Source organism: Pristiophorus japonicus, chromosome 8, assembly GCF_044704955.1.
Source record: "Pristiophorus japonicus isolate sPriJap1 chromosome 8, sPriJap1.hap1, whole genome shotgun sequence".
NCBI classification, from domain to species: domain Eukaryota; kingdom Metazoa; phylum Chordata; class Chondrichthyes; family Pristiophoridae; genus Pristiophorus; species Pristiophorus japonicus.
This window is the reverse complement of record NC_091984.1, coordinates 204,806,018-204,832,850: the sequence shown is the minus strand read 5'-3', so window position 1 is coordinate 204,832,850 and position 26,833 is coordinate 204,806,018. Positions and strand designations below refer to the sequence as shown.

The 26,833-nt window shown below is 39.2% G+C and overlaps 2 protein-coding genes across 6 annotated transcripts in view; both read left to right on the top strand.

Moving 5' to 3' along the window:
- The window catches only part of bcl7a (BAF chromatin remodeling complex subunit BCL7A), a 43,793-nt gene extending 39,194 nt beyond the window's left edge, over positions 1 to 4,599 (top strand). For all 3 annotated transcript variants that reach the window (XM_070886339.1, XM_070886338.1, XM_070886340.1), the window contains exons 5-6: positions 3,301 to 3,425; positions 4,297 to 4,599. In XM_070886339.1, coding sequence (XP_070742440.1) covers positions 3,301 to 3,425; positions 4,297 to 4,371 — 200 coding nt within the window. In that variant the 3' untranslated portion in view covers positions 4,372 to 4,599. The remainder of the gene's footprint in view (positions 1 to 3,300; positions 3,426 to 4,296) is intronic.
- Positions 4,600 to 18,733: 14,134 nt separating this feature from the next.
- mlxip (MLX interacting protein) overlaps positions 18,734 to 26,833 on the top strand; it is a 117,261-nt gene continuing 109,161 nt past the window's right edge. For 2 of the 3 annotated variants that reach the window (XM_070887810.1, XM_070887809.1), the window contains exon 1: positions 18,735 to 19,152. In XM_070887810.1, coding sequence (XP_070743911.1) covers positions 18,848 to 19,152 — 305 coding nt within the window. In that variant the 5' untranslated portion in view covers positions 18,735 to 18,847. Of the gene's footprint in view, positions 19,153 to 26,833 lie in introns of all 3 variants that reach the window. The other variant, XM_070887807.1, reaches the window with a different exon arrangement.

The following is a 26,833-nucleotide window of genomic DNA, read 5'->3' as shown; positions in this document are numbered from 1 at the left end:
GCAGGCTTTTTGTGTCATCCTTACACACTGCTTTCCCTTCCATCTTTGTATCATCAGGAAACTTGGCTATGTTACACTCTGTCCCTTCATCCAAGTCGTTAATATAGATTGTAAATAGTTGGTGTCCCAGCATTGATCTCTGTGGCACCCCACTAGTTACTGATTGCCAACCTGAGAATGAACAATTTATCCCGACTCTCTGTTTTCTGTTAGCCAATCCTTTATCCATGCTAATATATTACCCCTAACCCCATGAACTTTTATCTTGTGCAGTAACCTTCTATGTGGCACCTTGTCAAATGCCTTCTGGAAGTGCAAATACACCCCATTCAATGGTTCCCCTTTATCCACCCTGTTCGTTACATCTTCAAAGAGTTCCAGCAAATTTGTCAAACATGACTTCTCCTTCATAAATTCATGCTAACTCTGCCTGACTGAATTATGTTTTTCCAAATGTCCTGCTGCCTCTATAATAATGGACTCCAACATTTTCCCAACCACAGATGTTAGGCCAACTGGCCTATATTTTCCTGCTTTTTGTCTGCCTCTTTTTTTAAATAGGGACATTACATTTGCAGTTTTCCAATCTGCTGGGACCTCCCCAGAATCCAGGGAATCTTGGTAAATTACAACCAATGCGTCCACTATCCGCTACTTCTCAAGACCCTAGGATGCAAGCCATCAGGTCCAGGGGATTTATCCACCTTTAGTCCCATTATCTTACTGAGTACCCCCTCCTTAGTGATTGTGATTGTGTTAAGTTCCTCCCCCCTCTCTTTCCCCCTCTTTCTTCCCCCCCCCCCCAATAGCCCCTTGATTATCCACTGTTGAGATATTTTTAGTATCCTCTACTGTAAAGACTGATACAAAATATTTTTCAGAGTTTCTGCCATCTCCATGTTCCTGATCACTAATTCCCTGATCTCGTTCTCTAAGGGACCAATATTTACTTTAGCCACTCTTCTTTTTGTATACCTGTAGAAACTCTTGCTATCTGTGTTTAGATTTCGTGCTAGTTTACTTTCAGTCTATCTTTCCTTTGTTAATCATTTTTTTGTCATTCTTTGCTGACTTTTAAAAGCTTCCCAATCTTCTGTCCTCCCACTAGTTTTGGCCACTTTGTATGCCCTTGTTTTGAATTGGATTACCATCCCTTATTTCTTTAACCACGGATGGCTATCTTTTCTTTTACACCCTTTCCTCCTCACTGGAATATATTTTTCTTGAGTTATGGAATATCTCCTTAAATGTACGCCACTGTTCATCAACCGCCCTACACTTTAATCTATTTTCCCAGTCCACTTTAGCCAACTCTGCCCTCATACCTTTGTAGTCTCCTTTATTTAAGCTTAGTACACTGGTTTGAGATCCAACTTTCTCGCCCTCCATCTGAATTTGAAATTCAACTATGATATGATTACTCATTCCAAGGGGATCATTTAATAGGAGATTGCTTATTAATCCTGTTTAATTACACAGGACCGGTTCTAAGATATCCTGCCTCTTGGTTGATTCCGTTATATACTGCTCAAGGAACCCGTCCCTAATGCATTCTATGAACTCTTCCTCAAGGCTACCCTGACCAATTTGATTTGTCCAATCAATATGGAAGTTAAAATCACCCATGAATATTGCTGTTCCCATTTTACAAGCCCCCACTATTTCTTGGTTTATAATCTGACCAACAGAGTTGCTACTGTTAGGGGACTATAGACTATGGCCACCAGTGACTTTTTCCCCTTATTGTTCCTTATCTCCACCCTAACTGTTTCAACATCTTGATCATTTGAGCCAACATTGTTTCTCACTATTGCAGTGATTCCATAATTTTGAGATACTGCATTAAAAAGTAAAAGTAACTGGACTGAAATTTTAATTTTCCATTTACTCTGCAGTTTAATCGTTTTCAATGCACATCAGACAATCAAAACAATTATCTCTCAGAAAAACAAAATGTAAATATTTGCACAGTTCATATATTCCAGATTTCTGGTGGTGGGGGGCGGGTGGGGAAGACCCAACTCAGCTGTTGGAAGTTCTATTTTTTGAAATTTATTTGGAATACCTTTTTTTAAAAAAAAAAATTGTGTCCATAGGACTGTGCATCTTCAAATTCATTCCCCAGGGGCAATGTGACTTCCCTTATCAAACTTGATTCTGAACTGCATTGAAAATGACCATGTTAGACACCAGTATTGCATTTACAAATGCTGACTTTTTGAAAAACATTAGAAATAGTTTCAGATTTATCACATTTGATAAGGAGTTCCTGTTATGGATTGGTTACAATTATCTGAATGTGAATATGTTCATGCTGAATTGAAAAGGTCAACATGTATTGACCAAAAGAACAATAACTTAGTGTTTTTTAAATTGAAAGCTATAGAATTGGCTTATTTTATTGGAGGAAGGGAGAAGAGTGTTACATCTATTTGAGTTCAATATATAAATTTGGGAATTTTATATTTTATACTTGCATATAAAAATGACTTGGCAGCAATATTTTTCCATGTTTTAAAACAATTTTGCCAAAATATTTCACGAATGCGTAGAGAATTTTTATTTCAACTTTTATAAGTTCATCTCTTCTTTAGGTCATCCATGTGTCAATTAACAGCTGAGAGGGAAGGCAACCTGCTGGGTGCCCCATCTATCTGTTAGCGCTGCTTTGTAACCCCTTGCTAGGAAGTGCATGAGCGAGGCCTTGGGCGATATGTATTTTGCCCCAAACGGCTAAGAATGAAAATTTGTGTGAAATCATGGATGTGACCATGTAACTGCCAAACTGTGGTGCAATGCATTGACCGCACAGGTCTGATGTGCCAATAATCTTTACGTCTTATTTACAGAATAATAAAATTAGAACTTTTTTTTTTACAGTTTAAAGTTGTAAAATGAATTTTGAAAAGATCTTTAAGCTGCATCTGCTAAAGAAGTAAAACTATTAACCTGAAAATCTCCCAAATTCTGTGTCCAGTAATGTGACCCAAACCAGTATCATTGAAGAAACTTTGTGCATTTTATTGATGAACATTTGGTTGAAGTACCAAATTTCCAGGAAAAAATCTGTGGCCAGTTTTCCTCTAGAGGGAGGGTATTACCTGAGTGTTCATTGTTCTCTCATGCCATGTTTCTAGCAGCTTGCCTTTGTCAAATTATTGATCATTTGTCACCTTTACACAATCTGTATATCTTAAGGACACCAATCCTCTGATGTGAAATCCTAGTAATAGTGTTATATATGTAAAAGGAAGTGAACCTGATAAATCTTGCATTTGCTCCTTTTTTTTTAAATTGTAGACACTTCGCCACCAGCAGAGCCAAATTCACAAACTCCTCCAGAATCATCTCCGACTGATTTAGAGAAATCAGATGTGCAACCTTCAGGAGTGAAAGAGAACACAGAGACTACCAAAGATACTCAGGTACAAATTAGAAAATGATAACAGTAAAACAAATGCCAAACACATTTGTTATACACACTGCATAATTCCTTTTCGAAAAGATAAATTATCCACTATGTTAAGCTGGAAACAGGTCGGTTTTTTGAATATTACACGAATTATTTTACTACTTGTATACAGAGTTTGAGAATGCACTTCTAAGGAAGTGAGACAAAGCAGTATGTCATGAAAAGCAATGCTGAACAGTTGATCGGTTCACGGATGCTTCAACTTCTGTTTACTTTGACATAAAATAGCTTAAACTTTAAACTGAAAACAGGTTGGGGTCCAAGGGTAAGCAATCTTATGAAAGTGGGAACTGTACACATGCCTAATGAAGTCTGTTGTGGTTAAATTACTTAAACAATACTTGGCTCCTGAGCATTTCACGACTAGGCTAGAGTTTATATTCATGACCATATTGTAAATATGGTCTGATTGTTCCCTTTATTCTCTTTAGTCTCAGGTCAAGCTACGCTTAGACCGAGCATTGGCTGGAAGATGTGCTGTTTTGTCTGATGAACTTCAAACAATTCCACATAGTGTTCTGCACTCATTACCTTTTTTAAGTTAAAGCATTGGATGGATATTTATTATGAATTCCAATGACAATATTTATAATGTACACAGTGCTTTTCACCAAAGCTTCCTTGCAAATCAATCTTGTACTACACTTCTTTTTCGGAGTAGAAAGTGATCCATGTCCATATGTGAACTTTATAAAAGTATTTTTTTTGTTAGTGACTGAACTTTGCACAACTTTACTTTCACTAAAATGCTACCATGACCTTAGTAATAACATCCTAGGGAGGATAATGTTAGCTTGATTGTCAAACTTAATTCTTTTTTCTAGGAATCTGAAGATGGGGAGCCACTTCCAAAAAAGATCAGGACAGAGACCCCTCAGCAGAGTGCTGAGGAGAGTTAGGCTGTCCAGAAAACTGTGGGGTCACTTTTCATGTAAAGGTACATCAACAGGCCTAATTTCAGACCAACCTTCTAGAAACTTTCACATATTACTGAACATGGAGGAACCACTGACTACAAACGAATGTTGGGTCATAATCCAAGAAAATTTGGGAAGACTGGACAGATATGACGCTGACTAATTTCTCCTGTGAAATATACATTCTAGTGATTTATATATTTAAATTACTGTCACTGTTAAAGTTGGGTGGGAGGGAGGGGTGGAAGAAATGGACTCAGGAGGGTTTACGCACTGGTAGTTTATAAAACAAGATCACATGTTTTTGCTGCTGTATTTTCATTTCTTTTATTTATGTTGTCAAATATTTAATGATGGTACAGGTCAGAATTAGCATACGTGTGAAATCCATTATTCATGCCATTTAATTCCATTTTTGTGCCTCTTTTTAAAAAAAAAAAATGACCACTATCTTACGGAAAGTGCCCTATGTTTGCATAATGCCTTGAAATTAATATTCCGTTCATGATCATGTTAACCAGTGTAACAAAGTCTGAACTATTGTCCTTTTCATATTTAGTTTTGTAACTTAAAAACACCCTACAAGTATCTATAATGCAAAGATCTATTTCCTTGAATACCGCCATGTATATAGATTGTTCTATTCATTTACTAAGGTGTGAACATAATATGGATTTCTAGATACAATGGATTTCTATGGGCTGTTAAAAAAATAAATTTCTATGTGAACGATATCTATAGCTGATGTGTAATTGGATTCATCTTGTGGGCCAATCAAAAATCTGGACGTAAAATGAAAATTTTAAGTAGTGAATAGTATAAAGCGCAAGATGCAAAACATATTTAAAAGGCTGTCAGTGCTTTGGAGCACTGACCTAATGAGCCATTAAGTGGAGATCCAAGTTTGTGTCTGTTATTTCCAAGAGTGTCCAACCAAATCTGTGCTGTTGTGTAGGGAAGTTAAGGTAGTTCCTCTTGGAGTCTGCAGCAGATTTTAGTGATACTTGTGCAGGCCTGAGAGCAAGGCAGTCTTTGTTGGGGAGACCAATAGAAATGGAAGAAAATGTAAATACTGTACCTTAGAAGTTCTCATCTTCCAAAAAAATTAGTTGAAATATTCCTGTACATCAAGTTTCTGTTTTGTCAGCTTAATGCAAGCTAACATCCCATTTTAGATATTGTCACTGAATTTCTGCTTAAGTACTAAAGATATAATTTTTGAACTACTGTGATGTGGGAAATATATAAACTAATTTTGATGTTCAATGTTACCTTTTCTAAATTTAAAAAAAAACTTCCACAATCATACAAGTGGGACAAATTTTTATGACATCACTATGTAGTAAATACAAGTGAAATCCCAAGGCTTCTGTGGATTAAACCCGTGAAACCCGGCGTTGAAATCTGTGGCACTAAAAATGTGGATTCAAGTATGAACTGTGTTCCTCTTCTGGGACTAGTGTTTGTTTTATAACAGGGTAATGTTTTAATATCTCCCAGATGCACTTAAATTCCAATTCTGAAACATTGCTAGACTCCCATACCTCATTCATTTTCATTTGAATGAAAACCTGTACTATTTAATAATTTAAAATGTTGATGGTTATATTTCCCTGTGAAGGTGTGTGTGGTGCTTCTTTGGGTTAAATAACTGATAAAACTGGTAAAGACATTACTGCTTGTATTTATTTGGGACTTGATTTGTTATTTTTTGAGACCCATGGTTCCAGCATTAATTTATGGAATTGAACATCAAAGTAGTTCAGGACCACGGTTGTATTCAAGGAAATAAAGTAAATGTGTATATACCTGCACTGTATTGCAATTGCATTCTGCATGTGTAATAAGTGCTTATGTACTAAGAATGGGATGCATATAATTCTGACGATTGTTTTGCTCAAGATTATCACTCTTGCACACACCGACATGCCTGAGTTTTTCCATCTTAAATGTTGTCTTTTGAATGAAATAATTTTGTTTAAAGTGAATCGAATACCTGATAACTTTATATAAAAATTAAGCTCCGACAGTATATAGCATTGCCATTATAAATGTTTGAATTTCTATAACTCAGGGCATTTATAGAATTCGATTTCTGAATCTGAAGACATTGTGGGGGAGAAATTCAACTCCTGGCCACCCGTTTATCCAGTGTAAAATTGATGTTAGACCCCCAAATTTCCCATCATGATCTACTGCACTAGATGCCATATTGGCTCGCACAAGGCCCCTGTCTGAAACTGGCGTGGCCCCGATATGCAAATCAGGGTCCTACGTTGGTTGTGAAGTGCCCCCTCCTCCCTCCCGGCCCCCCCCCCCCCCCCCCCCCGAGTGCAGAATTTGGGTACAGATGGGTGGAAATTGTAATGAGTATGGCATGCCTAGTTGTACCAGGCTTTGAGCACTCCATCTTTAAAGGGACTGCTGGAGGCTACTGAAAAAGGCCCAGGAAATGTTATTTTTTGGGCCCTAGTGCTCTTCCTGGGCCCACAAAACTCTGACCCGCTGCTACTGGCACATTTGAGGTCCCATCCCTCCCCAGACTCGACCTACCAGCCTTGGAGCTGGCTAATTTCCCACCCTCCCCAAAGAGCAAGCCACAGCAGGGCGTCCATTTGGTGCTCATAGCTCACCAACATAATTTTAATGAAGCTTAAACCATGAATTTAGCTTGGGCCTCAGGCTGGCACAGACTGGCATTGCTCTTATTTTGGGTGAAAACTGAATTTCTCAACAGTTTGTCCCTTACCAGTCGGTTAACAAATATGTCTAGTCTTTGGTGAATGATTTTGGCTTTTGTTTTATACTTTTTTTGGAGGGGTGGGAGTTGGTTTTGAATTTGTCACTTTGTTATTACAGGAACTATAGAGGTGGAATGTCAGCATTGTGTGTGCAAGAATACTATTTGTCAAGGTTGTGGAACAAATTTGTGTGCTATACTAGGTTGGAGCGACTCAGGAACTGAATAGTATGTCTGGTTGTTTCATTTATGATTGCATGCTCAAAAGTTCAAAGTTGAAAATAGTGCTGGCAAAAAATATATCCAGTGAGTCTAGAGACCCAAGCCGTTTTATAAAGTGGTCCCAAAATGTATTCCAATTAATTTACAATTTGAATTTTTCATGTACAGCATTTTAGTAAAATGCTCAAAGTGCCAATAGTTGGCCAATTTTTAACTGCATTAGTTTCATATAAGGTTGAAGGATTCATTTATAACGGGGACTTGCTGAAGCTGAGTTGTCTCCTAAACCAAATTGAACCTGTTCTACTGTTGCTTATACAAATAAGCCTCAGTGCTATGGTATTTTAGTTGCAAACTGGCTGAGTAGAGTAGGATCAATTTGCAGTTGGTACAACTGAATCAATATCAAATGACTTGCAAATCCCTAAATAGAATAATATTGAATAGCAACAGGAGAAACAAGGTGCTTCTTAATACTGTTTGAAAATTTCTGGATAATAATTGACAGCTATTTGAGTCGCAAGTTTGTACTTTGTTTTTTTTTTAAATTTCAGCAGGTTTTAGATACCAAGTCCATAGGGAATGTTCCACTTATGAAAACCCTAAAGGGAACAATTTTTTGTTTTTCCTTCCAGGACTTTCAAAAGTAACTCTCGATAGATATAAAGATAACATCCTGTTTTCCTTCAAATAACTAATTGTGGTTCCGTTCCGGTTTACTTTGGAACCTTGTTATAAACTACTGGGGACCGACAAAACTCTTAACTAGGTTCCACAGTATTACTACTGTTTAACTCTTCACATTTTATTTTGGTTTTGTACATTATGGATACATAAACCAAAAAGCAGTTAAAGTTTTAACGGTGGATTTACTAAATGTGGTGAGATGTATGATAACCCAAATAAAAAAAATTGTGACTTTTATGTAGGTATTTGTCAGTTTCAAGACTGCTGCAGTGAAAGCTAAAGTTGTATACCTCGTGTCATGAAGGGGCTCAACAGTATAATTTTTTAAAGCTATTAGCAACACTAATGAACTTTGTAGGTGTGGTGTGAATTTTTTTAAATATAAAGTCGGGTGTAGTCTTGCCTTTCCATAACTAAATTTGGCTTCTGCTAATAGAATTTCTGTACAATGTAATTTGGGTATTGTTTGTTTTTCCATTTGAAACTTGTACAGTTGTATGTTCAGGAAAGCTTCTGGCAAAAGAAAAGTAGATAAAACGGTTTTCATTCTATCATGAAACCAGCACCACGGCTTTCGCAGGAAAATTTGATGCAGTTTTATTTAAAAGAAACCTGGGGGTAGTGCAAGTTTTCCTCTTGTATACTTTAAAAAAAAAACTAATGTTGGAGCTTCTGTTACATTTTAGTTCCTCCCTGAACCTTCCTCCATCCAAGGAATGCTTTAAAATGAGTCCCATTTAGATCTGCAAACTCGTAAGCTGTTATCTTGCTGGACTGTAATATTACTATGGCCAGAATGAGTGTTTTAACTATCTATTTTTATGTTGAAAGAAATTGAAGAACCACATTCCAAATTTTTTGTAGAAGTGCTGGCGCTTATTTACTAATAAATCAACTCGGCAGCTCACACTCTTGTAATTTTAGGACTTGGAATCCATGCTACTGCTACATTCAGTTAACTACAGAATACTGTCCAGGTATCAACATGAATAAATTTATCTGATCAGATTACCCTATCAACCTATTACGATTTCTAGAGACCGAAGCTATCATGAAAAAACTTAACACTTTCCAACTGAAATGCAATGTGTTGTACAGCAGTATGTTTTTTTTCTTATTTATTCTCCTAAGTATGGTTTGTACCATGTACAATGGCTCTGTTTTCATGAATAAAAAATTGTATAACATGGGTTGTATTTTTATTCAGTTAATATATTGTCATTTTATTTCCTGACTATTGATAGGTTATAAATGCAGATGATATGGAACCTGACCAAAAATTTAACTGTTTACCAGAACATGCCATGCCCATGTTAGCGTTCTTTAATTTTTATTAATTGGTCTTAAATTAATAGTAAGATCCACACATTTCTACCTACTAACATTTTTCTCCAGATGCATCCAAAAATTAAATAATTTCAGTATTGTTGCATTAGTGTGTTAATTTGCATTTTATTTAGTCAGATTCTGTTTTTAAAACTGACGCTTCATTCTGGGAAAACTTCTTGGGCTAGAAATTCAGTTTTCAGCAAATGGTATTTTTAAGCCAAAATTACCATTTTTGCTTCGCTACCATTAGTAGGCCTGATATTCAGCCTTTAATTTGCGCAGCGGTAAAAATCGGCATTGCATGAGGATTTGCACTGCAAACCACGAATTTCGGCAACTTTAGTCTGGGGCCGAAAACATTCACAAAACCCTTACCGACTAAATCGCTGAAGAATTAAAAAATAAAAACTTTATTTTTTTATTTTTTTACAAGTCTTCATACTTACTGTTGCTGGCAGGGCTGCAACACAAGTTTTTCCCTGTCTGTATTCTGGGTGCAGAATACAGGTGCGGAGAAGGCCAAATTTCAGGCAAAAATACTATTTTGAGTCTTGCACAGCAGCGCTCCTCTCCCCAGCAGTACGTGGAAAGCGCTGCCGCAAAGGTGTCCGAAGCTCCCGCCGACCGGTTTTTCGCCGGCATGGGTAAAATATTGCTCAAAATCCAGTCTCAAATTCGACAAATTTCTAGCCCCTTTAAACTTGGAGATAATCACTTAAATAGTAGTACGGTGCTGCTATTTAGATTAGTTGAGAGCTGAGAAATAAGATAATAAAATTAGGCAGAGTGCACTTTCAAGACTTAACTAGATCATAGAAACAGAAAATAGGAGCAGTTGTAAGCCATTCGGCCCTTCGAGTCTGCACCGCCATTCAATATGGTCATGGCTGATCCTCTATCTCAACACCATATTGCTGCTTTTTCCCCATACCCCTTGATAGATAGATTTCTAGAAACAAAAGCTATCTCCCTCTTAAATATATTCAGTGACTTGGCCTCCATAGCCTTCTGTGGTAGAGAATTCCACCGGTTCACCACCTGCTGACTGAAAAAATTTCTCATCTCAGTCTGAAATTTCCTACCCTGAGATACTGACCCCTTGTTCTAGACTTTCCAGCCAGGGGAAACATCCTCCCCACATCCAGTCTGTCCAACCCGTCAGAATTTTATACGTTTCAATGAGATCGCCCCTCATTCTTCTAAACTAGTGAATACAGGCCAAGTTGACCCAATCTCTCATACGACAGTCCTGCCATCCCAGGAATCAGTCTGGTGACCCTTTGCTGCACTCCCTCTATGGCAAGTATAACCTTTCTTGGCTAAAGAGACCAAAACTGCGCACACTACTCCAGGTGTGGTCTCACCAAGGCCCTGTATAACTGTAGTAAGACATTCTTGCTCCTGTACTCAAATCCTCTTGCAATGAAGGCCATCATACCATTTGCCTTCCTAACTGCTTGCTGCACCTGCATGTTTACTTTCAATAACTGCCATACAAGGACACCTTTGTACATTGACATTTCCCAAGCTATTACCATTTAAATAATACTTCGTCCTTGTGTTTTTCCACCAAAGTGAATAACTTCACATTTATCCACGTTATACTGCCATGTGTTTGTCCACTCACTCAACCTATCTAAATCGCCTTGCAGCATCTTTGCATCCTCCTCACAATTTAATCCCACCTAGTTTTGTGTCATCAGCAAACTTGGAAATATTACATATATGTATAAATGAATGTGTGTGAATAGCTGGAGCCCAACCCTGTGGTACCCCACTAGTCACTGCCCACCACCCTGAAAAAGACCTGTTTATTCTTACTCTCTGTTTCCTGTCAGTTAACCAATGTTCAATCCATGCCAGTATATTACCCCCAATCCTATGTGCTTTAATTTTGCACACTAACCTCTCTTATGTGGGACTTTTATCAAAGACCTGAAAATCCAAATACACTACATCCACTGGTTCTCCCTTATCTATTTTATCAGTTACATCCTCTGCGGTGAGTGGGGGGTTGCTAGTGATGTTAGGAAGAGTTTAAACTAGCTTGGGAACCTGAAAATAGATTCAGTAGGGAGGGGAGTAAAGCTGGAATTATATATCAAAAATAGTGAGTTTGAAGGAGAGAGGAAATTAGCAGGAAAAAAGGATTTTAAAAAAAAACATATTTAAAGGCACGTAGCATTTGTAACAAAATAGACAGCATAGATACAAATGGGTATGATTTGATAGCCATTACAAAGACATGGTTGCAAGGTGACCAGAATTGGGAATTAAATATTCAGGGGTATTTGACAATCCGGAAGAATAGACAGAAATGAAAAGGTGGTGGAGTGGCTCTATTGATAAAGGATGGAATCACTGCAATAGTGAGAAACGATACTGGCTCAAATGATCAGGATGTTAACAGTTTGGGTGGAGATGAGGAATAATAAGGGGGAAAAAAGTCACTTGTGGGCGTAGTCTATAGGCTTCTTAACAGTAGCAACTCTGTTGGTCGGAGTATAAACCAGGAAATAGTGGGTGCCTGTAAAAAGGGAACAGCAATAATCATGGGTGATTTTAACCTCTATTGATTGGACAAATCAAATTGGCCAGGGTAACCTTGAGAAAGAGTTCATAGAGCGCATAAGGAACAGGTTCCTGGAACAGTATGTAACGGAACCAACTGGGGCAGGTTATCTTGGATCTGGTCCTGTACAATGAGACAGGATTAATAAACAATCTCCTAGTAAAGGATCCCCTTGGAATGAGTGATTATAGCATAGTTGAATTTCAAATTCAGATGGAGGATGAGAAAGTTGGATCTCAAACCAGCATACTAAGCTTAAATAAAGGAGACTATGAAGGTATGAGGGCAGAGTTGGCTAAAGTGGACTGGGAAAATAGATTAAAGTGTAGGACGGTTGATGAACAGTGGTATACATATAAGGAGATATTTCACAACTCTCAAAATATATTCCAGTGAGGAGAAAAGGTTGCAAAACAAAAGGTAGCCACCTGTGGCTAAACTAAAGAAATAAAGGACAGTATCCAATTAAAAGCAAGGGCATACAAAGTGGTCAAAACTAGTGGGAGGACAGAAGATTGGGAAGCTTTTAAAAGCCAGCAAAGAATGACTCAAAAAATGATTAACAAAGGGAAGATACTATGAAAGTAAACTAGCAAGAAATATAAAAACAGATAGCAAGAGTTTCTATAGGTATATAAAAAGGAAAAGAGTGGCTAAAGTAAGTGTTGGTCCCATAGAGGACGAGACCGGGGAATTAGTAATGGGAAACATGGAGATGGCAGAAACACTGAACAAATATTTTGTATCAGTCTTTAAGGTAGAGGACACTAAAAATATCCCAACAGTGGATTGTCAAGGGGCTATGGAGGGGTGGGGGAAGGAACTTATCACAATCACTAAGGAGGTGGTATTCAGTAAGATAATGGGACTAAAGGTGGATAAATCCCCTGGACCTGATGCTTGCATCCTCAGGTCTTAAGAGAAGTAGCGGCAGAGATAGTGGATGCATTGGTTGTAATTTACCAAAATTCCCTGGATTCTGGGGAGGTCCCAGCAGATTGAAAAACTGCAAATGTAACGCCCCTATTTAAAAAAGGAGGCAGACAAAAGGCAGGAAACTATAGACCAATTAGCCTAACATCTATAGTTGAGAAAATGTTAGAGTCCATTATTAAAGAAGCAATAGCAGGACATTTGGAAAAGCATAATTCAGTCAGGCAGAGTCAGCATTGATTTATGAAGGGAAAGTCATGTTTGACAAATTTGCTGAAATTCTTTGAGGATGTAACGGACAGGGTGGATAAAGGGGAACCAGTGGATGTGGTGTATTTGCACTTCCAGAAGGCATTTGACAAGGTGCCACATAAAAGTTTTCTGCACACGATAAAAGTTCACGGGGTTGGGGGTAATATATTAGGATGGATAGAGGATTGGCTAACAGAAAACAGAGTCGGGATAAATTGTTAATTCTCGGATTGGCAATCAGTAACTAGTGGGGGTGCCGCTGGGACCCCGACTATTTACAATTTATATTAACGACTTGGAAGAAAGGTCCGAGTGTAACGTAGCCAAGTTTGCCGACGATATAAAGATGGGAGGAAAAGCAATGTGTGAGGAGGACACAAAAAATCTGCAAAAGGACATAGGCTAAGTGAGTGGGCAAAAATTTGGCAGATGGAGTATAATGTTGGAAAATGTGAAGTCATGCACTTCGGCAGAAAAAATCAAAGTGCAAGTTATTATTTAAATGGAGAAAAGTTGCAAAGTGCTGCAGTACAGCGGGACCTTGGGATACTTGTGCATGAAACACAAAAGGTTAGTATGCAGGTACAGCAAGTGATCAGGAAGGCCAATGGAATCTTGGTCTTTATTGCAAAGGGGATGGAGTATAAAAACAGGGAAGTCTTGTTACAATTATACAGGGTATTGGTGAGGCCACATCTGGAATACTGCATGCAGTATTGGTTTCCATATTTACGAAAGGATATACTTGCTTTGGAGGCAGTTCAGAGAAGGATCACTAGGTTGATTCTGGAGATGAGAGGGTTGACTTACGAGGAATAGTTGAGGTTGGGCCTCTACTCATTGGAATTCAGAAGAATGAGAGGTGATCTTATCGAAACGCATAAGCTTATGAAGGGGCTTGACAAGGTGGATGCAGAGAGGATGTTTCCACTGATAGTGGCGACTAGAATTATGAGGCATAATCTTAGAATAAGAGGCCGCCCATTTAAAACTAAGATGAGGAATTTCTTCTCTAAGAGGGTTGTAAATCTGTGGAATTTGCTGCCTCAGAGAGCTGTGGAAGCCGGAACATTGAATAAATTTAAGACTGAGATAGACAGTTTTGTAACCGATAAGTGATTAAGGGGTTATGGGGAGTGTGAAGTGTACCTGAGTCCATGATCGGATCAGCCATGATCATATTAAATGGCAGAGCCGGCTTGAGGGGCCGCATGGCCTACTCCTGCTCCTATATCTTATGTTCTTATGTAAAAACTCCAGTAGGTTTATCAAACACGATTTTCCTTTCATAAATCCATGTTGATATTATCTAAGTGCCCCGTTATCACATCCTTTATAATAGACTCTAGCATTTTCCCGACTACTGATGTTAGGCTAACCGGTCTGTAGTTCCCTGTTTTTTCTCTCCTTTTTTAAATAGTGGGGTTACATTTGCCACCCTCCAATCTGCAGGAACTGTTTCATAATCTAGAGAACTTTGGAAGATGACAACCAATGCATCCACTATTTCCATGGCTACCTCTTTTAGTACTCTATTTCCCTGTTCCCCATTATAAATTCTCTTGTTTCTGACTGTAAAGGACCTACATTTGTCTTCACTAATCTTTTTCTTTTTACATACATGTAGAAACATTTGCAGTCAGTTTTTATGTTCCTTGCAAGTTTACTCTCATACTCTATTTTTCCCCTCTTAATCAATCTCTTGGTCTTTTTTTGCTGAATTCTAAACTGCTCCCAATCCTCAGGCTTGCTACTTTTTCTAGCAACTTTGTATGACTCCTCTTTGGATCTAATACTAACCTTAATTTCTTTTGTTAGCCATAAATTGGGGAATGGGGGAGGAACACTTGTACTCAATTCTTTTCTGAATCTTGGATGCATCCTGATTACTGTTTTCAATGTACTGATATGTAGAGTATGTGGAATATAACAAAATGAAACCAGATCCATTTGTTTCCTTTAAAAGTACTAATCATTCTTAAGATAAAGATTGTAGTTGTACAAATTAATACCTTTTTTATTGATTTTCTCTTCGATCCCCATTAGTTTATAGTCTGATTTATATATTTGTTGAGCTTAATTGTTTATATAATCCCAGTTATCTGTTTAAAATGTAGCGTAACATTTTAAAAATGGCAGTTGACTCAAGAGCTGAAGGTGTCTGATAACCCAATGTATATCATTTTGATCGAAAAACCTAAATTTGCCATGAAGTTTTTCTGGTAAGTAGGTTATTATTCCGCACATCTTTTGTTGGATCTTCCTTTTAATTCCTTAAAATGTATTAAACACAATTGAGATAATATGGATAGATAACATCAGCTCGGATTGCTGTTTAACTTGTATAAGTGTACTTAATTGCACTTATTGTTGGATAAGCGGTGATGGTAAAGATGTCAAATCTACTTCTGAAATTCAGTGCAAAGTAATAAGACTGGATGCTATTTCTCGCTCTTCCCTCCAACTTTGTTCCACCGTTTACTCATGCTAGGGTATGGTTCTGAGATGGTCAGTGGGGTATTTAACTCATGGGGTGCATACTCTCATGAGCTGGTATCTACATAAACCCACTTTTCAGCAAGACTGAGTTAATGATGCTGAGCAGCCAGACCCTGGCTAATTTTTCTTTTATGCTGACATCAAATAATTCAGCACACAAACCAAAGATCAAATATAGAACCTCGATCCTCATAGTTCAATTCTATACTCAGTTGTGTATTTGCAAACTGAGTTATAGGGCGGCGAGGCGGAAGAGGGTGTGATATTGAATTGAACCTTAATAAAGGAAAAGTTCTAAATGTCACACCAAAATGACAAACACATTTCTTGAAACTTAACTGACCAGACTTCAAATAGAAACATACAAATTTTAAGGCACTGGAATGGTAAATACACAGTGGAGAAGTAAAATGTGTAGCAATAGTTAAATTAACACCAAATTATAAGGTCCATGCTATATATCTTTCAAGAGAATACTTGCATAAACTCCTAACCAATCCATATTTGAGATAAAGTATCGGTAATGCTGCAGTATTAAGATGTAACAATTTTAATACAGCTAATATTAAAAATGGTAATTTCAATATAGAATCATGGAATAATACAGCACTTGAGGAGGCCATTCAGCCTATCGTGCTTGTGCTGGCTCTTTGAAAGAGCTATTGAATTAGTCTGACTCCCCTGCTCTTTGCCCATAGCCCTGTATTTTTCCCTTCATTTGTAGATCTTCAAGAACAACAGCACCAAAATTGGGAAGACAACAAAGTATCACTGCCGCAAAAAGTGGTGACGACTGCTTAATGAAAGACAGCAGAAAAAAGTACAGTAGAATATACAAATGTATTAATCAACTTCTGTGGAAGAAGCAGGGATGATATGAGACACATTGCCTTGACCAGATTTACATTCCATGCAAAGTAAGTTAATCATCAATTCTTTATATTGTCGTCATCATTTGTTTGAAAAAAAGTTTCCGATTTGACAGATTATGGATGTTTCCCATTATGAGATATGGTTTGTAATGTTACTTCTGAATCCGTATATTTGCTGCAGAATTATTTTTGTATGTATAGGCAGAGCACATATTTGACCCTATAAATCTCTTTGTGTTGGGTGTAGGGTATATATATCCATTCATACATTTAAAACATCATTTGTCTCAAAATATTAACTGGTTGGAAGTTATGTTGTAGCTGTACAGAGCTCTGGTTAGACCCCATCTGGAGTACTGCATTTAATTCTGAGGGCACCGCATCTCAGGAAGGATATATTGGTCTTGAAGGGGGTGCAGTGCAGAGTCGCTAAAATGATACTGGGGCCAAACGGGTTAAATTATCAGGATGGGTTGCATAGACTAGGCTTGTATTCTCTTGAGTATAGAAAAGGTGATCTAATTGAGGTATTTAAGATGATTATAGGATTTGACAGGATAGACAGAGGGAAACAATTTCTTATGGTGGGGAAGTCTAGAGCAAGGGGGCATAACTTTAAAATTAGAGCTGGGCCACAAAGGGTAGTGGAAATCTGGATCTTCCCCCCAAAAAATCTGTTTGGCTAGATCAATTGTAAAATTCAAAACTCAGTGCTTCAGGATTACGGAACCAAGGCGGGTAGATGGAGTTAAGCTGCAGATCAGCCATGATCTAATTGAATGGCGAAACAGGCTTGAGGGACTGAATGGCTTTCTCCTGTTCCTATAAAGTTGGCCTTGACCTATACAAATAATAGTCAATTTCTAAGGCACTTGAAGATGGCAGGTTTGCAACCTTTTTATATTATACCTGTATTATATTCACACAGTTTGGTCGAACTTTGGTGTAACTTCATAATGAACCTTGTAATGTGCTTATCAACCAATTTGTTAGTGTAGTAAAATCAGCTGTGAGCCAGGAGCTTCCACAATAATACTCAATGCAATCTGGTGTCCTTATTATGTCAATGACTAGCTGTTTCAGCTTCAGCAACACCACCATAAAACAATTTTCTTCTGTAAGTTACTTTATTATAAGACCCAATTGCACAATCCAGCTGGTTAATTGCTTGATGACACACCATCTTAATATTGAGAGCATAGATAAGAGTGACAGCAGGAAATTCATTTCTCTTGAATGTCATTTTTTTTTTAATTCATTCATGGGATGTGGGAGTTGCTGGCAAGGTCAGCATTCATTGCCCATCCCTAATTGCCCTCGAGAAGGTGGTGGTGAGCTGCTGCCTTGAACCACTGCAGACCATGTGGCGAAGGTACTCCCACAGTGCTGTTAGGTAGGGATTTCCAGGATTTTGACACAGCAATGACGATATATTTCCAAGTCGGGATATTGTGTGACTTGGAGGAGAACTTGGAGGTGGTGGTGTTTCTATGCACCTGCTGCCCTTGTTTTTCAAGGTGGTAGAGGTTATGGGTTTGGGAGGTGTTGTTGGAAAAAAAAAAGATTTGGACGTCCTGCTACAATGAACTAAAGCTCAAGATTTAAAGCATATCTGATTAGAGCATATAGTCTTACTATTTTACGTTTTACTATTGTTGAGTCTCTATAATCTGTTAACTCCTGATAATATGTATTTTTAATTCCCAGCAAAAAATCTATCCTAATCTTGTTCATAACGGATTAAAGAATTAACTAAACTTAAAAGTTTTTACAATAAGTACAAAAAAAGTCAAATCCCCAAATGACTCCCTACTTTCTATCGTACAAATAAGAACATAAATAGGAGTAGGCCATGGGGGCTCCTCGAGCCTGCTCTGCCATTCAATAAGATCACGACTGATCCCCAGGAAACTCCACTTTCCTGCCTGATCCCCATGTCCCTTGATTCTCTTAGAATCCAAACATCTATCAACCTCCGCCTGCACACACTGGGCTAAATAAATATTTTTTATTTTGCTACCTGTCCAACAATCTTAAAAAAATGTTCTCACAACGGTAAATTGTAGGTTTGCTACAATATTCCTTGTTGCTGCAGTCGCCTCGAGTGGGCGTTGTTATCGATCCGACCAATTCCGAGCGGGTGCCTGCCAGTTGCCATGCGCCTTTAAGGAAGGCCGGCCTGTGATTGGTCCGGGCTGGCTCTGCCTCTCCCCCGCCTCCCGGCCTCTGACGCCACGACTCCCTTCAGTCAGCGGGGTGCTACCGAATGAAGGGAGGGGATGTGGCTGTGGGGAGTAAGTGGTTGTCTGTTCAGTTCGTTTCACAGCAGCGGTATCGAACTAGCTCACTAAGATGGCTAAGGATGTGTTCTTGCTGCGCTCGGCCAGGGCTCCGGTAATTATTAAGCAGGAGCCCGATGACGATTCGGACGCCGACGAGCCCAATCTGAAGAAGTCGGACGAGCTTCAGATCATCCACAGCGGGCATTTCATGGTGTCGTCTCCGCACCGCGAGCACCCTCCCAAGAAAGGCTACGATTTCGACACCGTCAACAAGCAGACATGTCAGACCTACTGCTTCGGACCGTACAGCACGTCCCATCTCTCTATCGACGCCTCCCTCACCAAGCTGTTCGAGTGCATGACTCTGGCGTACAGGTGAGGAGAGGCCGCACGGAAGAAGTGTAATTTTAGAGCCTTCCTTTGTTTTCCGAGTGTGGGGGGAAGGGGCGCAAGAAACTCGATGCCGTCTTTGTTTTTCTTTCAACACCCACGGAGGTTTGGGCGTCACAAGCTATTTTTAGACGATTTGGAGATAGAACCCATTCCTTTTCCTAGGCCCGATCAAGCTGAATTAACACAGTCAAATCTGCAGGGTGGCCTTTTCATGGCCCGATATCTCCCTGGGGGCTTTGAATCGGGTTTATTTGAAGTTGACGAGTGGCGAGGAGAGGGAAAATCTATTTTGTTAAAAAAAAAACATAGTTTTAATGTGGCTGAACTTGTAATTCTGAAGCTGATTTTTGTCAAAAGATATCACATCTGTGTTGGTGCACGAGTGTTAACTGGTCTTGCTTGTGCTTTCATTGTCCCAACGTTTAAAACATTACTTGGAAGTATAAATAATGCGCTGACAGTATTCTGTCACAAACTTGCCACGCAAAGTTGGCCTTTTGTATACAGGTTTTATAGAATCACAGAAGGCCATTCGGCCCATTGTGCTTGTGCGAGCTCTTTGAAACAACTGGCGAAGTTTGAATATTAGTTGAAGCTGAAGTTTGTACTTGGGCCCTATAAAGGGGACCAAATTTCCTGTTGCTGTTACCACATTGAGATCCTTGTGGTTTTTGCCCCACTTAAGGAGAAACTCCTTCAAGTGACTGCAATATTCCATAGCCAAAAAATAGTTGGATCTGGTGTGCAACTCCTAAGGCAGCTGCTTAGTGATACACAAGATTTGCCCTCCTATCCTATTTTTAAAATAAAGATCTTACCAGAGGGAAGTGCTAAGACTAGGGATTTGGAACTGGATTTTTGGATGTAAATTCTGAGATTTCTCTTTTTTTATTTGAATTCCTTTCAACTGAGTCTTCTGAGAATTTTACTGTTTAAATTTATTGTATCAGATAACAACATGTAGTCCTCCATGTGTTATGATGCAGTATGCACAGACTGGTTGAAATTATCTTAAAAATTGTAGGAGTGAAGCAAGAGTTATCGATGTCTTCCAGTTTTGACCTTTTTTAATTGAGAAGTCAGTGACAAGCTCCAAAGTTCAGGGCATTTCCAGGATTGAAGAGTAACACTTAGTGTGGCAAATTTGGAAAAATGATGAGTCAATTATACCAAGCTTGGGATTTAAAAGCCTGAAGATTGTAGGAGGGGTGAAATGGGGGTGGTGAGGAATTCCACAGTTTTGTGCTCCTGCGAATACTACAATAACAACTTGTATTTTATATAGTACCTTTTAACATAGTATAATGTTATAAAACAAAATTTGACACCGAGCCATATAAGGAGATATCAGGGCAGATGACCAAAAGCTTGGTGAAAGAGAGAAGTTTTAAGGAGCATCTTGCAGGAGGGTAGAGAGGTTTAGGGAGGGAATTCGAGAGCTTAGGGCCTTGGCAGCTGAAGGCATGGTTACCAATGATGGAGCGGTTAAAATCAGGGATGCTCGAGACCAGAATGAGAGGAATGCAGATATCTTGGGCTGGAGGAGATGGGGAGGGGTGAAGTCATGAAAACAAGGGTGAGAGTTTTTTTAATTGAGGCGTTGCTTAACTGGATACCAACCACAGTAGTATCAGTAATATACGAGAAAGGTTACATGAGTGAGATATTCCGATGTTGGAACAAACTCCAACTATTCTGGCTATGGAATATTGCAAGGACACTTAAGGAGCCTTTTCCTTCTTGAGGGAGGCAAAATCTACACGCATTTTAATGTGGCGACAGCAACAGAAAATAGAATTGCTCTTTATAGAGCCCAAGTTCAAATTTCAGCCTCAACTAACATTCAAACTCTAGTACAGGTAACTTCAGTTGAGGTTCTGCAGAGTACAGATATTTTTGTTCACCAGTAAGTATGTGATGATGGACAGTGATAAAGTCACACTGCATGACTCTACAGGTTGTTCCTATGACATATTTTACGAATGAATGTTGTAGTTCCTGTATATTTTATGGTGTATGGCAATCCAATACTTTGTTTCATAGAATTTCTAAAATCAATTTGGAGAAGGATGAAGAAACATTCAGTAAGGAAAGGTTCAGTACCTGTAGCGAGTGGAATATATTTAGTGTCCCTGGAATAAAAATTGCTGAACATCTCTGCATGTTAAGTGGTTCAGTGCTAGGCTGATGAGAAATGACACTTGCTTGTACTCAGATGTGAAGTTTCTACCTGAGGAAGAGGTTGAGATGACCTCTTGTCACACAGCGCACTGAAACAAATCAATGTTGGGATTAGACAATGAAAGCAAACGTTCATGATGGCAATGGACTATAACGGCTAAGGCCAAACATATTTGATTTGTGGATAGGATAAATTGTACATTTTAATGGCTGCATCAGGTAAGTGGGAGTGTTTAGTATTGGACTGGTGTAAATTTGTTAAAATTTGGGCTGTGACACAAAAGATAATTTCTGGTTAATACAAAATACAGGTATTTAAAATATCCAAATGAATAAAAATGATATTTGCGGCCGTTACTCATCATTTGGAAAATAAGATCCGACCTCTCCTATTTCCTGGTTCTGCTTTGAGCCCAGCTTTTTTCCTCCTGACAATCTTTAGGATTTTAAAGCCTAAATTTGGCATCACTTTATCAGCACTTCATAATTACTTCTCTTATCTTGTACTTTTTTCATGCTTGATGGTGTCCTGTTTTATAGCACTTGGGCCTTCACCTGGGTGTTGCAATAAAATAAGACAATCCTGGGAAAGGAAGAGAGATGACTATGATACTGACTTCTAGAAAGGCTATCTGCAGGAGCACATTCATGATAGCAACTGATCTTGTACCCTCCCTCGCCCAACAACCCACCCTGCTGCTCGCATTGGTTATCCAGGGTGACCTTGTTGATTGCGCAGTTATCTTGAACTATACAGCAGTTATCTTTAACTATACTGCCATTGATATCAATAGCTCAGTATATATAACTGATTTATAATTATATTTACATAAAATATACCCCATTGAACCATTGCATGAACAGGTTTGTACTGTGACTGGGTCGATGTATATATGTAAATTATACATTTAAAAAGGGAACTGGAAATATATAACAAGAATAACACGCACAGTTTAGTGTTTTGTCAGCAAATATTACAAAAGTCTGATCAGTTTGTTTACAATGTGCATTAAGTAAGAAAAAAATAGGCCTGAAACCAAGTGTACTCATATATAAGAAGTTTCAAATATGAGTGAGGGTAGGTTATCCATCATATGAAAACTGCAGTATTTTTGTAATAAAAATTATGTGTACATTTTACAAAAATAGATAATCGGAGGAACTGGAAAGTCCAAATCAGAAACCTTGCTTGATTTGATGAGGGTTCGAGGTACCCAAATGAATATCTTAACTATCGGTTTTAATTGTCTGATTTACCTTTTTCTATTTTCTCACCTGCTCTTTTTCCGCAGGACATCTGTTAGAGTATGATTCCGTAGGTGACAATTGTAGTACAGGTGCCGCATCGAAAATCTGGAGTTCCGGACTAATCGGTGGCAAGTCATCCATAATCGGTAAATTGTTCCGGAATCTGCTGACCACGGGGTCCCGTCGCTGCCCTTACCTCGCCGCCGCTCACCTTGCCCCACTCGCCGTTGCTACCCTTATCTCGGGGTCTCCGCGATAAGGCCCGCCCAAACACCTCCTCCGCGACGGGGCCCGCCCCCCCTTCTGACATTCCGAAATCCAGAAATAGCCAAACCTGGGCTTGGGTGTTTCCGGATTTGTGACATCAGAAAGACGATCGAAAGCCCGTAATCCCGAATGACCTTGGTCCCGAGAGTTCCGGATTCTCGCTGCTGCACCTGTACCTTACAACATGGCCATTCTTCTTGGCAGCCTAGATAGTAAATATTGGAAGAAATGAAGGTTGGACTTTACAGATGAGCTAGATCCTGCCCTCACCTAACACCTACACATGCAAGAGTCACTGAATAGAGATTAGAAGCGAGGATATTAACTGAAATTCCCTAGTCCATGGAGTCTGAGGCAAATTTTAGAACCCCAGTTGTTACCTGGACTGACATCAGCCAAATCAGTACACTCAAAACCGAATCTTGGACCTTCAGGACTGTGTGGCAAGGCGATATGCTGGCTTTTCACAATTGAGCCGTTGGGGTATTTAACTTAAAAAGTAGTGCCATTAACCTTTCTCAAACCAAACAAGATTTCTATCTGAGATTGAAGTCTTGATGTCTCTGTCTTTTCTCTTGTGTGTTGACTCCTTACCCCAGGTTTTATTTAAGCCCTCTTGGTTCTGCTCTTTTTGGATGGGTTTGCCTACAATTTCTTTTGCCTCCATTTCGTCTTGGGCTGGGTTGCTTTTGGATTAAGCTGTTTGTTAAAAGTGATTCTGCTTCAATGTTGGGAAATGGAAGTAATCTTCAAAACCAGAATGCTGACTGCTGTTAACTTTAACTAGAAACAGGTCTGCTTCCTTTTTCTGTCAAAATTAGTGGGTGTATTTTTGTCAGCTGTATGTCTTTGTTGGTTTTGGATTGTGGTTTGATTCTTAGCTTGTGATTTGGCTTGGAAGGGAAAGTTTCAAAACTTTTTATAAATGTAGTGCTTTCAGATTCCACTGTAAAGTAAATAGAGACCGGAGTGTTGTTACATAAACTCATGGAAATAGCAAATAAGCTAAGGAGAAAACAGAAATGGAGAACCAAAGTAATAGAAAAAATTGAAATAAAAGACAGTTGAAGTTTCAAATTGAACCTCTGATGTACGGTGCTATGGAATGATAGAACATGGGTTCTAGTCTGTAATTTCTTTCACCCACAATGTGTGCTATTGATTTCAACTCTGCCAATTGGATGCTGGTCACAGTCCCCAAGGTGTGTAAACATTGAAGGGTTAGTCACCCAAAGCGATTCTTGCACATCTCCTATTTGACCAACCCTACAGTGGCTTTGGCTGAGGGAGGGGAGTTCTGAACCTCCTTATTGGACAAAGAATTGACATGAGAGGAGACTTCAATGATGAGGACAAATTAAATTATATGGAAGGAAAGAAACATTTAAACAGTGATATTGGGAAACTGTTTCTTCAGGGCTTAATGTAGGCATCAGACAAAACTTGCATGGCTGTGTGCTGAAATTTTATGTTACAGGCCCCAATTTACTTGTTGTTTTGACAGCGAGCATGCCTAAATGTGTGCTGATTTTTATCCAGTTATTACAGGCTCCTTGTGACTTGGAGTTGCCTATGAGATTCAGTGTGTACCTTGGCACCAACTTTTTATTTTCATTTCTTGGCTTCAAAAATGTTTGGAACAAAGTGCTGTTTTACAAAACAACAAAATTTGACTGATACTAGAAAATTGGCTACATATACCTTGTTTTTTCCAGTGCTAATTATGCTTTTATGGTCAGACTGCATTTTAGTTGGGAGCCATGTTGTTGTTTAAAATGGCATTAAGCCTTCATGTTATTTCAAACCATACATTGGGCTCAATTTTCTCAAGCTTTTTTTGGTGTATTTGAAGAGTTATGCCCATTTTGTTGGGGCCCAAGTTTGCCAAAAAAATGTTCTAAATTTCCCTGTTTGATTTCTTCATTTTGGTGCAACCTAACCTGTCCTTTTAGTTTTGGGGGTGGAGCCTTGATCTGTGCCAAAAAGATTGGGTTGCCACGGTAACCAGGGACACTATGGGCTGAGGCTGGAAAGTGACACTTACAGCTCAGCTCGCAACCTGCACAAGCACCTTAAAATACATTGCAGCAACTTCACAAACACCTTAAAATACACTGCAGCAACTTCACAAACACCTTAAAATACACTGCAGCAACTTACCTCCATTAAATTATTAAAGTTTCCCCCGCCTCCCGATGCCGGTGCCGATCCCTGCTACTATCCCAGGCCGAACGGCCTTCCGGTCCTCTCCCCTAACCTGGCCGAGTGGGTTGCTGGTCCACTCCCCCGCCCCTGGCCGAACGGCCTTCCTCCTGCTCCCCGCACCTAACTATACCCGAAAGGCAACCTCTCCCCTCTTAACTCCCCTGCTGCTGTCCGGGCATCTGCTGCACTTACCTGCGCCGATATCCTTAACTCTCCAGAAGGCTTTTCTACAGAGGCCACATACGGGGCCTAAGAAGAACTGGAGTAACTCTTAGCTGGCCAGAATTGGCACGGGTGGCAGGTTACGCCCCCTTTGGCTGAAAAAAAAGTACCTTAAAAAAATCGTAACTAACTGAGTTACGCTGGTGCAAATTGATCGGGGGAACTGTGGTTTTTTAACTTAGGCCAAAAAAAGCGTCCTGCGCCAAAAAAACGGTGCAAATCACTGAGGAAAATTGAGTCCATTATGCTTACATTTGTGGACTTTTAAAGAAAAGAACCTTTATTTTATGTTTTTCCAAGATATCCCAAAGCTTTTTCCATACAAAGAATTATCACTAGGTGAATTGAGCCTGCCATAGGGTGAATTGAGAAATAAGAATATGGAAATGGTAGTCCATATTAGTGGATAAGTCTGCATTGCAACGACCAATAGAAAATTATAATGTGCTCCACATCCAACTGCAGATGGTCTACTGGAGTGCAAATATGTTCATTACTACAGGTTTGTTAATAGGCAGGATATAAAAGGAAGGACATACTTTCACAGCACCTTTCACATCCTCAGGGCTCCCCAGAAGGCTTCACCGCTAGTGAATTAATTTTGAAGTATTATCCATGTTGTTAAGCTGGCAAACGTGACGACAAGCTTGCATCAGCAAAATCCCATAAACAGCAATGAGGTAAATGACTAGTTAATCTGTTTTGGTTGAAGGATAAATGTTAACCTGAGCACTGCTCTTCACCCAATAGCATCATGAGGTCTTCCGTGTCCACTTAGAGGTAGATGCTAAAGCTGTGATGGAACGGAATCTGTTTTTCCTGGGGTTCTGTCTCGGCAAGAATAAGCAGACACCTCAGTTATCAGGATTTTCCTGTAGCACGGATTGTTTTGGCACAGGGCACAGCTGAGTGCTAAAATAGTGTCTTGGCATGGAAACATTTCTGATATGCATAAGATTTGGAATTTATGATTAACATATGAAAAGACGTGCAAGGATGGTACTTTGCGATGTTAGTGAAAAGTATTTTTAAAAAACTGCATTTATATAGCGCCTTTCATGACCTCTGGACATCCCAAAGTGCTTTACAGTCAACAAAGTACTTTTTGAAGTGTACCACTGTTGTAATGTAGGAAATGCAGCAGCCAGTTTGCACACGAACAGCAATGTGGTAATGACCAGACAGTCTGTTTTTGTGATATTGATTTGAGGGATAAATATTGGCCAGAACACCGGGGATAACTACCCTGTTCTTGGGATCTTTTACATCCACCTGAGAGGGCAGACAGGACCTCGGGTTTAACGTCGCCTCCGAAAGATGGCAGCTCCGACAGTGCAGCACTCCCTTAGTACTACACTGGAGTGCCAGCCTAGATTATGTGCTCAAGTCTCTGGAGTGGAGCTTAAATCCACAACCTTCTGACTCAAGTGAGAATGCTATCAACTGATTCATGGAAGACAAATAGTTGCAAAATTGGAGTGCACAATTGCAATTCAAATCAGAAGTTCTAGGCTTTTACAAAGCTGTTTTCATCAGTGGT